Here is a 12,576-nt window from a genome sequence, read left to right as displayed (position 1 = left end):
ATGACATGGTCTGAATCCAAATTGATGATCCGGGATCAAGCCATTGGAGGAGAAGAAGGATTTGATGTCAGAAGCAATGATGGATTCCATGACCTCGCTGATTATTTGTCGCAGGCCGATTTGGTCTGTAGTTGCAAGGATCTGTTTTTGCACCTTTTTTGTGTAAAGCGGTAATGTTGGCTGATTTCCAAGCAGATGGCAGATGACCTTGAGCAAAAGAGAGGGTGAAGAGAACAGAGAGAGGGTGAGATAGAGCGGCAGAGCAGGATTTTAGGACCCGTGGGCTGATGCCGTCTGGTCCAGTTGCAGAATCAGAGTCAAGGTTTGACAAAAACTTCTCCACCTTGGAGGAGAGAAGGACACAGAGCTCAGGAGCAGCTGGGTTAAAATTTATTTAAAATATTAAATTGAACCTTACGCAGCTTATTTGTACGCAGCTTATTTGTACACAAGTCCGAGTTTGTAAAAGTTTGTCAAATTTAGACAAGGTCAAGGCCATCCGAAACATGTAAAACACCTATTGGGTTGTAGTTACATTTGTCAACAAAATTAGTTCTGTGTAACAATGAATCATGTAAAACATTTGTCAACTGAAATTTTCGAAATTACTGTTTCCATGGCAACTATTTTTTATTTGGATTTCACAAGTACAAGCTCATAAAAGGAACAAAGTACATGAGAAACAGAGGTCAGGTATCCCAGGCAACGGGAAATTGTTTATTCATTCATTTTAACCATGGCTAATTTAAAATCAGATATATCAGGCAGTGCTCTATTTCCTCATTAAAAGGTATCGGGATATCCAATTTGACTTTTACAATTTCAGACTTTGGCATGTAGCAGGAACCACAATACTGTACTTCAATCTCGAAAACCTTAATAATCATGACCATCGAGCTTTAAAGAGCCAAACTACTAGCTCATAAAAGGAACAAAGTACATGAGAATCAGAGGTCAGGTATCCCAGGCAACGGGAACTTGTTGGCAAATGCCTCCACTTCGGCACAAAGACTCGCCATTGGCTCACGCCAAGCCTCATCCTGTGCCAGCCTCTTGCGAAATTCTTGCAGGGTCTCTTTGGCATCACCTTGCTTCTGGATTTGCAATGTCAGCTGAATTGCTGTCGCCATAATGGGACAAAAATACAAGGAAACGGGATTAGTAATGCAGTATCTGTCAGATTTGAGTACAGTAAACACAAGTATCGTGAGGCTTACGTTTCCGGAAAATGCCACAATATTCAAAACTGTGACAGTTAAAACCAATTTCCTTTGAGAATAGGGGGTTAGGTTCCTGGGCTTTGAGAAAATATAAAGGAAGGTCTGTGGCAGCCAAAATAAACACATCGCAATTGCAACAAGAAAGAGCAATCAGAGATTGCAGACCCTCGCAAGGACGTGTTTTGGTGGTTTTTAAGGCTTTTGCGTTAAAACAAATGTGGCAGTCGAACCACATGACCGATGACGTCATCATTTTTTTTTTTTCTCCACCAATTTACCTCAAGACGACGCTCAAAAAATTTCATCTTAATCGCATTTTGTGTACTTGTCAAATTATTATGTCATAATGGAGCTGTCATTGACTCAGCCTCAGCCTGTTGACTCAGCCTGTCATCCTTCCGAGGTCGGCAAATTGAGTACCAGTTCACTGGTAATTCCCCTGGTTGTCGTAAAAAGGCGACAAAAAGGGTTGGCGTCAGGAAGGGCATCCGGCCGTAAAACATTGCTTCAAAAAGGGGACCAAAAAACAACAACAACCACGGTCCCCGAAAAAGGCCAACCCCCGCTTGCGGGGAAAAATGGCCTCTAAAGGTGGTTTTTTTTTTTTTTTTAATGGAGCCACCTATGACATCATCATTAATTTATGTTATTACCTCCGCCACCAAAGGTGGACCCCTCCTCCCCGTATTCTCCACTATATTTTGACTGAACGCCTCGGAGTGTTAAACTCGTTTGGTCCTCCGTTTCATCATGCGGTGTTCACCAGAGGGTAGTCACACGACAACTGGTGTCAGGAGTTTGGGATTCAGACAACGGACACTTTGTGTTCAAGGGTTGCGAGTTCGACACTCGCTGAGTGCAAATTGCGCTCAGCTTTCGGAATAAAAAATTTATCATAGTACCGGGGTGTCTAAATTTTGTAGTTTATTGGTGAGCAAAGTGCAACATCGCGTTTTCGAACAATTTAAAATATATGTTTTTTCTTTGTCTGAAGTAAAATATGCGTGAGGGAGAACTGTTTTCTCACTGGGGATGGCGGAAGCAAGTGAGATGGACGAGCGGGTGGGGAATCCCAAAGAGTATGGAGGCGAGCCGGAGATGGAGGGATTAGAGGGTAGGATTGAAACCTCCCCCATCCCGAGCATTAGCCCACCCCTCCTCCCCCTCCCCTATGAGGGAGCCGGGAACAATGGGAACGGCCGCGATGCCTGACCAGGCCTGGGTTCAATTATTAAAGGACATGTTAAGGGCAGAAATGAAGGGAATGGGTGATAAAATGGATGCCCAGAGTGAACAAATGAAAGGAATGGAAGAGTGATTGGAGAACAAAATTAATGCTCAAACTGACAAAATTGATGGGTTGAAGGGAGAATTGAAGGGACCAATTAAGGAAAGGGAAAATAAAATTGATGGATTGGAGGGAAAGATAGAGGGAATGAACGAACAAATGAGTGAACAGGGGAATGAAATAAGGGAGATGAATGAACTATTAGAAGGGAGAATTGAGGAAATAACACAAGAACTGCGGGAACGAATTGATAAAATAGAGGAGAAAATGGATAGTCAAATAATGGACAGACTGGGTGAGTTAGAGGTCTAATTAGACACGAAATACAGGGAGATGGAGCAAGTCTTCACGCGTCCGCTTCCGGTTTTGCCGGCGAGATTGCGTTTTTTCCAAGCTGTCCATGCTCTCCACGCTATCAAAGTTAAGTAATTGTTCCCGTTTGTATTTTTGTCAAAACTGCATTTTTATTTTACCGTGTGTGTACCGACTGTGTGTCCCGAGGAAGATCTCTGTGTAAATCGTGCATACCTGTATGAAATCGTCGGTTATTTCGTGCCGCGTTTTTTGCGGCCTGGTATTTTAAGTTTCCTGCCTTGAGGCTTTGTTTTCTCTCAGCGGTCGTTTGTGGTCCATTTACCTTTGTTCACTCAGTTTTTCCCAGTCTTTTCACCCCATACTTCCTTGTTTAAAATCTTAGCTCAAAAAAATATATATATACATATATATATTGTTACGGACGCGGCTTAGATGTTATTTACCGAGCGGTGGTATTGCCGCGACCTAACAGTTGCCCCGATTCTTCCCCAACTCACCCGATTCCACCCGACGTTGACTAAATCGCGCTATGCTAAATCAATGAAGGAAAAGACACACGGCTGGGATTCAAATGACACGACACCAGGGATACGGTTCTCAAGACCTCCGGAGGAGATTATATTAGGGCGGAAGGTCAGATTACAGGGATGAGAGGTAGAGCATAGTAAGATAGGCACTTAGACACACTCTTATATTAACCCCAACAGACGACAGATAAACGGGACAAGGCTGACTCACACGGGGATTGATGGCAAGGAAAGCGGGTATTCGATGGCCAGCACAAGGTGCACCTTGTGCTCAGGGACAGGATAGCGCGGCCCAAAAGATGCAGGAGGTCTCTCAGCGCTCGGAGGTGGCTCTCTTGTCTTCTCAAGCTCGGGGCGCATCTCACGTCACGTCCGGTACGTGGCCGCGTATATCCGGCGGGGAGTGACACGCCCTCGGCTCGTTAGCTCCGCCCCAGATGGAATCGGCACGTCGCTTCTCATTGGGTGCGTGCGGGGGGGGTTACCGGCTCCGCCCTTGACGAGGGACTGACAAGGAGCCCCTTCGTGGTAACCCCGTGGAGCGCATGGTCCGGAGCGCATTGTCAATGGCGGCTAACCGAGCCGGTGTGATGACGCACACTCCCCCGCGCAGCGTCGTTGTTGTTGTAATTGTTGTTGTAGTTGTAGTTGTTGTTGTTGTTGTTGTTTGGGGAAGAAGACGGGAGGAGGTATGGGAAGGTCCTAAACTCACTACTGGTGCCATATAATCACATTCTGGTGCAACGAAGAGTCAGAATTAATGGAAACGAGTCCTTAACTGACATAGACTAAGAATAACTAGCAAGATGTCCGAAAGTTGTCTACGTGAGATGCGGTGGACCTGGGCACGACATTTAATGGGGGAAAAAGGGGAAGGTCGGTTCTACAGAGTGTTGTTTACAGACAATGGGACTAGGGAATGGGGGATTGGGGATAGTTGGGGAGTATTGGGGAAATAGGGGAATATTTACAAGCGGATATGGAGGCCAAATTCCATATTCGCAACAATATATATACAGACTTGGCATTTAATATGGAATATTTTTCTTGTGGGGGTGAACTTACTTTTCAAGATGTCTTAGAACCAAAAGTTCATTGGAATTATGTTGAAATTATTCTAGATTTTGTTAATGTGACCTTTAAAAGAAACAAAAACCACATTTGACATTTCGAAACAAATAAATTGATCCTTGAAAGTGATGTAAACTGATATCGAACTCAATTCATGGACAGTACTGTGTTAAACTTCTGTACGTTTTCCAGAAGTATCTCTTTATTTTGCACATTAGCCAATTTTTTTTTTAACAAAAACAAAAGTTAAATTAAGACTGGGATTACGGACAGTAAAATTACAGTTCAGTACTTCGTGTAACCCCCACGAGCATTCGGGAGAGCACGTACACATTGAGGCATGCTGTTCACGAGATTTGCCAAGGTTTGGACAGGAATCGCTTGCCATGCAGTGACAATAGCCTGCTGCAATTCATGCACAGAGGTCGGCTGCTGGTCCAAGTGGTCGATTTGATGCGTTAATTCTGCCCACAAGTAATCTATCAGAATCATATCCGGGGACATGGTAGGCCACTCCATATGCTCTACACCACGGTCAGCAAGAAAGTGTTGGATCATGCGAGCACGATGAGGCCGTGCATTGTCATCTTGGAAGACAAAGTTTCCTCGAAAGGCTACACGAGCAAATGGAAGCAATGTTTCTTCCAGAATGGCCCTGAACTTGAACTGGTTCAGGTTTCCATTCAGAACAACCAGGTCAGTTTTGCCCCCTGCATGAAAAGCTGCCCAAACGGTCACCCCACCACCTCCAGCTTGGACTCTTGGCACTATACAATCTTTGTTGTAGGCTTCATGCACTTGTCTGTGCACTCGGACGCGACCATCTTGACGATAGACCAGAAATCTAGACATCACTGAAGATCATGCGATTCCAGTGTCCTGGCTGCCATTGACGGTGCTCTCTGGCCCACTACAATCGGCGCTGGTGGCGGTGTTGTCTGGTCAGGCATGGCTTTCTCAGGGGGCGCCTGTCACGATAGCCTGCTTGAACCAGTCGTTGGTTGACTAGCCTTCTGGATACAGGCACATTTGTCAGTTGCTGCCATTCAGCCCTAAGCCGATTAGCTGACTTGGTACGGCCATTGCGGACTAACCGGTGCAGCTGACGATCATCCCTCCTTGTGGTTCTGCGGGGACGTCATGGCCTCGGTATTGGAGTAGGGACACCCCTCTGAGCATTTTGTTTCAGGATCTTTGACACCTGACCTTGAGTGATGCCATACTGCCGAGCAATAGCACACAGTTTCATGCCGTAATTTCGTAAAGCCACCACTCCATGATAAACAGCATTGTCGAGTTGACGGACCATCTCCAGAGGAAGCGGCAATAACTTTTGGAGACGTGCAGCAGTTGTTTTTGACTAATACAGAACGCAACAACCCTTGTATACCCGACTGTGAAGCCAATCATCAAATGCACCTGTCCGTACATTTTGCCACGCCACCTGTGATATAATCCTGTTGTTGACTTCTTGCTGCGACAGACAATCAGTGACATGGTTCTTTTAACAAATAAATCACCAAAGTGTAAAAGAAACTCACCAGATTGATATCCTGAGTTAAGAAAGTAAACCCAAGTCAAGAAAAAAAAAATATTCCATATTAAATGCCAAGTCTGTATATATATATATATATATATATATATATATAGATATATATATATATATATATATATATATATATATATATATATATATATATATATATATATATATATACAAACAAAAGTTAAATATACATATATTTTATATATATATATATATATTAAATATATCTATATATATATATATATATATATATATATATATATATATTATATATATAGACTTCCGTTGAACTTGGGGCCGACTCAGAAGACCGTTGTTGGTCGAAAGCTTGTCAAATTAAAGATCGACGTCCTGAAGCTACGTCCGCGTCTGATTTAATCTCCCGATTATTTATTCAATGCAAATGAGACGCCCTGCTCGTACTGTGGAGTTTCTACTATATCTCACAGTTATATATATACTGTGTGTGTGTGTGTGTGTATATATATATATATATATATATATATATATATATATATATATATATATATATATATATATATATATATATATATATATATATATATACATATATATATATATATATATATATATACATATATATATATATATATATATATATACATATATATATATATATATACATATATATATATTGTTGCGGGTCGCGGACAAGATGTTATTTTGACCGAGCGGTTGGTATGACCGCGACCGAACAGTTATTCTCCGACTAGAACCCGATTCCACCCAAACTTTGGCCGTATCGCACCGCAGCTGCCCAATCTGGAAAACTCTAAAACGACCGAATGCAAAGAGGAAAAGGAATAAGACGAGAAGACGTACAGAAGAGTAATTGGATTTATTATTTACACATATAAGTAGGAAGCAAAAAGAAAGCAGTCACGTTTATTTACAACACATAAGACGCAGGTGACACAGTGCAATCTTTAGCTTATACAGACTTAATTACCTACCCAGGACAGAACAAACGAAGACGACTCACACGGGGAATGATGACAGGAATTGGCTGGAAGGAGAGGAAAGTCCACTGGGTCCGGCAGCACGATCCGCACGTTGGGCAGCCGCCGTTCCTTCGCGGCCCTGCTCCGAACTGCCGTCCAGGTCCCTAAGCGGTTGGCGAGCGTTGTTGCTGCTGCTGCTGTAGACGCTGCCGCTCGCGAGCAAGGTGACGAATAGCAGGCTTGGTGCTTCCTTGAATGATCTCTGCTTGTTGGACCTCACAACTCAGCTCTTTCTTGGACCCTCTCTCTTCTCAGCTCATCTGCCTTGGACCTCCTCTCATCTCAACGGCTTGGGCTCCCTCTCGTCTGCCTGTAAAAGCTCATCTGCCTTGGACCTCCTCTCGTCTCAACGGCTTGGGCTCCCTCTCGTCTGCCTGTAAAAGCTCATCTGCCTTGGACACGCCCTGCCTGCGGGTTATATAGGCCCCGCCCCTCAACCTTCGCGAACCTCCTCGATGTTTCTCTCCACACCCTCTCCAAGTCCAACCCCTTGTTCGTGGTTGGTTGAGTGGGGCTGACTCACTCCTCCCCTCTATGACGAGGTGGGGACCCGCCTTTCTTCCCCAACCCTGCCTCGTGGTCAATGGCGGATGAAGGGAAAACCACCCAACATGCAGTTGGCAATGCGAATTGCAATTGACGAAAAGGGGGGAATGGAAGTGTTGGGAGTGGGAATGAAGGGAATCTATCTCTTTTCACTGGTGCAATGGAGTATTTCAATTAATGGGAGACACAGCCTTACCCTAAAACACATAATAAGATATAACTATTGAACAGGGGTATTCTATGATTGGCTGTGGTGTGGATGCTTTATGGACTAATTATGGGATGCCCTTTGACCTTTACACAGCTCCGGAGGCAGGAGGCGCAGAATAAACAATAATAATAATTCACACAATCAAAAAAAATATAGAGTCCTCATATCCGCAATATATATATATATATATATATATATATATATATATATATATATATATATATATATATATATATATATATATATATATATATATATATATATATATATATATATATATCAGTCACTATGCGACCTTCATATCATCAGTGGAGAACCGCCAGCAAGGTGTCCCATACAGCTGCTGCTGCACCTTGCTGGGAGCGATAAGCACCGCCTGCCACGCGGTAACGTTATCTCTGGTATCCACTCATCATATGGAGTCGACCTGGTTGCGGTTGGGAGTTACTATTAATGGTATCTGTAATCTGGTTCTCCAACCTAATGAGCGGACAACATGACGTCATCGCCATGCACGTCCGCCTTGCCTGCAAGGTTCCAGAGGAACCATCTAGCAGTGCGTCATTACGGATTATAAATTCAGATACTGTCACAAGTGCATGCAAAACTCACAGTTACCGACCTGGTTTCGCCCTTGTTGGGGCTTCATCAGGGCAACGCAGTGAGGCTTTCCATACACTTGTAACTCTGTGACCCTTTCGGTTTTTATATCAGTCACTATGCGACCTTCATATCATCAGTGGAGAACCGCCAGCAAGGTGTCCCATGCAGCTGCTGCTGCACCTTGCTGGGAGCGATAAGCACCGCCTGCCACGCGGTAACGTTATCTCTGGTATCCACTCATCATATGGAGTCGACCTGGTTGCGGTTGGGAGTTACTTATAATGGTATCTGTAATCTGGTTCTCCAACCTAATGAGCGGACAACATGACGTCATCGCCATGCACGTATCCATGCACGTATCCAAGGCGGACGTGCATGGCGATGACGTCATGTTGTCCGCTCATTAGGTTGGAGAACCAGATTACAGATACCATTATTAGTAACTCCCAACCGCAACCAGGTCGACTCCATATGATGAGTGGATACCAGAGATAACGTTACCGCGTGGCAGGCGGTGCTTATCGCTCCCAGCAAGGTGCAGCAGCAGCTGTATGGGACACCTTGCTGGCGGTTCTCCACTGATGATATGAAGGTCGCATAGTGACTGATATAAAAACCGAAAGGGTCACAGAGTTACAAGTGTATGGAAAGCCTCACTGCGTTGCCCTGATGAAGCCCCAACAAGGGCGAAACCAGGTCGGTAACTGTGAGTTTTGCATGCACTTGTGACAGTATCTGAATTTATAATCCGTAATGACGCACTGCTAGATGGTTCCTCTGGAACTTTGCAGGCAAGGCGGACGTGCATGGCGATGACGTCATGTTGTCCGCTCATTAGGTTGGAGAACCAGATTACAGATACCTATATATATATATATATATATATATATATATATATATATATATATATATATATATATATACAGTGAAACCTTGACTTAAGAGTTTAATTCGTTCTGTGACCGAGCTCGTAACTCAATTTGCTCGTTTCTCAAATTAAATTTCCCCATTAAAATGAATTGAAATGCTATTAATCCGTTCCAGCCCCTCAAAAACCACACCAATTTTTTTTGAAATATACAGTATATATAAAAATATCTCGCGCTTTATATTTCACCTGTATGCAGCATACAAGTTGGCAGGATGGCCTGGACTGGAGGTACGCACACTTGACTCTAAACTGTCCAGCCTGGGTTTGAATCCCGACCCAGCTATAACCTGTCATGTCGGTGTTTCACAGGCAGGGTGATTCATCAATGTGTGTACCGCTAAACTGGGCGCCCCGTTTGCGTCCCATTAGTTGTTGGATGTTAAGGATCTCACCGTGTCTTCCACAAAGAGAAGGCGAGCTATCGCCGGCACTCTGAACAAGTTGTGGCCTGGCATGCTCTTCTCCTCTGCCGTTATATACGTCCTCCTCGGCATATTTTTCCAGAAGAGCCCTGTCTCGTCACAGTTGAAGATTTGCTGGGGGATGTATCCTTCTGCTTCTATCAGTTCGGCAAAAGTTATAATAAAATCTTCAGCTGCCTTCACATCCGAGCTTGCTGCCTCACCATGCCTGACGACGGAGTAAATGCCGGTCCTCTTCTTAAAATTATCAAACCATCCCCGACTGGCTTTGAAGGACTCTTCCGATGCCTCGTCCGTTGATGTTCGCGCCGTCTGCTGCACCAAATCCCCGTAAATGTCTCGTGCCTTCTCACAGATGATGCTCTCGGTCACGGTATCTCCTGCGAGCTGCTTCTCCGTCAACCACACAAACAACAACTTCTCCATCTCTTCATGGACAGAGGTCCGGAGCTTTGAAATAATCTTAACGCCCTTGGCTGGCGTTATAGCCTTTATCGACTCCTTCTGCTTCAAAATCGTACATATCGTATAAGTACTACGATCGTACTGCCTCGCCAAGTCGACAACACGCACACCTCGCTCATGTTTTTCGACGATTGCGTGTTTTATATCCAAGCACATCATCCTCTTCTTCTTCTCAGCACTGCCCTTGGCACTCAATTTCTTAGGACCCATGGTTAAAACTAAGAAATTTTCCAAGATAACCAAAATGCAAAAACAAAGCAGCAGCGATATACAGCAGAGATGCTTGCATGGCAAGATAACCACGTGACCTGAACGCTCGTTGGGCCACATAGTGGCGGGTGGCGTAAGCTCGTAACTCAGATCTCGGCTCGCATCACAAAGCAAAAAACCGCCCGAGCGACGGCTCGTATCTCGGAAAACTCGTAAGTTGGTGCACTCGTAAGTCAAGGTTTCACTGTGTGTATATATATATATATATATATATATATTGTTGCGGATATGGGATTTGGCCTCCATCCATATCCGCTTGTAAATATTCCCCTATTTCCCCAATACTCCCCAACTATCCCCAATCCCCCATTCCCTAGTCCCATTGTCTGTAAACAACACTCTGTAGAACCGACCTTCCCCTATTTCCCCCATTAAATGTCGCACCCAGGTTCACCGCACCTCACGTAGACAACTATAGGACATCTTGCTAGTTATTCTTAGTCTATGTCAGTTAAGGACTCGTTTCCATTAATTCTGACTCTCCGTTGCACCAGAATGTGATTGTATGGCACTGTTAGAAAGTTTAGGACCTCCCAATACCTCCCCGCAGCTCTTCCTCATGCTACAACCACAACAACAACAACAGCGGCGGCGGCGCGGGGAGTGTGCGTCCTCACTCCGGCTTGGTTAGCCGCCATTGAACATGTGCTCCGACGGGGTTACCACGCAGGGGCTCACTGTCAGCTCCTCGTCAAGGGCGGAGCCCGGTAACCCCCCGCACCCAATAAGAAGCGGCGGACCGATTCCATCTGGGGCGGAGCTAACGAGCCGAGGGCGTGTCACTCCCCGCTGGACATGCGCAGGAAGACGGAGGTGACGTCAGATGCGCCTCAGCTTGGAGAAGAAAGGACGACACCTCCTAGCGCTGAGAAATACCTCCCCGCCTCTCTGGACCGGACCGGGTCGATTCTGCCCCCCTGAGCCAAGGTGCACCTTGAGCTATCGACTGCCTGCCCTTCCCTGCCATCAATCCCCGTGTAAGTCAGTCTTGTCCCGTTTGTCTGTGGTCTGTCGGGAATAAGATAAGACTGTGTCTAAGTGCCCATCTTGCTGTGCTTTACCTCTTGCCGTGTAATCTAACCGTTCTGCATAACCAATATTATATCCTCCTCCGGAGGTCTTGAGAACTGTACCCCTTGTGTCGTTACATTAATCCCAGCCGTTGTGTCCTTTCCTTCATTGATTTAGCATAGCGCGATTCGGCCAACGTTCAAGTGTAATCGGGTAAACTGTGCGAACACGGCGGCCATTCCGCTCGGTCAAGCAACATCTAAGTCGTGTCCGTAACAATATACAGTGGTACCTCGGCTTACGAGTTTAATCCGTTCCGTGACGGAGCTCGTAAGCCAAATCGCTCGTAAGTCAAAGCAAATTTTCCCATTCAAATGCATTGAAATGCTATTAATCCGTTCCAGCCTCAAAAAAAAAACACCAATTTTTTTTGTTAGGTGCTTTTAAATAACAAAAATGTACTTTATAAATAACAAATAATGTATAAACAAGCACGACCTCGTATATACTGTACATATATAATACAAGAGAATGTAAAGAAATAAACTGGTTTTATTAAGCAGAGGAGAAGAGCATGCCAGGTGAGGTGTGCGTGTTGTCGACTTGGCGAGGCAGTACGATCGTACTCCTTCTACGATATGTACGATTTTGAAGCAGAAGGAGTCCATAAAGGCTATAACGCCAGCCAAGGGCGTTACGATTATTTCAAAGCTCCGGACCTCTATCCATGAAGATATGGAGAAGTTGTTGTTTGTGTGGTTGAAGGAGAAGCAGCTCGCAGGAGATACCGTGACCGAGAGCATCATGTGTTTGAAAAGATTGAAACTCGGATATCGAGCACGGACCACGAGGTGTTTTTTCTTTTTTCTTAATCTCGGTTTCAGTGAACTTTTGCTCTGTGCTCACGTGTACTGTACCTGTACCTGTAATGGTACGTCAGAGGATGGCACCTGTTGTCATCATATTAAGTGCAAGATGTTCTGCATCGTAAGTTGGTACACCGTGGTCTTTCGGCGGTGTTTAAGCCGGCCGTCTTGGCTTCTGTCACCATTGGCATTGAGTCTTTCGATGTAGGTAGGTCGTTGTGTGCCGGTGCCTTGGCCGAATTCCTTCATTGCTGCATTGTTA

The 12,576-nt window shown here is 44.8% G+C and overlaps 1 protein-coding gene across 1 annotated transcript in view; it reads right to left on the bottom strand.

Moving 5' to 3' along the window:
- Positions 1-689: 689 nt before the first annotated feature.
- SHMT1 (serine hydroxymethyltransferase 1) overlaps positions 690-12,576 on the bottom strand; it is an 80,708-nt gene continuing 68,821 nt past the window's right edge. The window contains exon 12 of the mRNA XM_068117583.2: positions 690-1,120. Within this exon, the coding sequence (XP_067973684.2) occupies positions 948-1,120 (173 nt within the window). The 3' untranslated portion in view covers positions 690-947. The remainder of the gene's footprint in view (positions 1,121-12,576) is intronic.

Source organism: Myxine glutinosa, chromosome 5, assembly GCF_964187855.1.
Source record: "Myxine glutinosa chromosome 5, kmMyxGlut1.1, whole genome shotgun sequence".
Taxonomy (NCBI): Eukaryota; Metazoa; Chordata; class Myxini; order Myxiniformes; family Myxinidae; genus Myxine; species Myxine glutinosa.
This window is presented reverse-complemented; position numbering and strand designations above follow the sequence as displayed.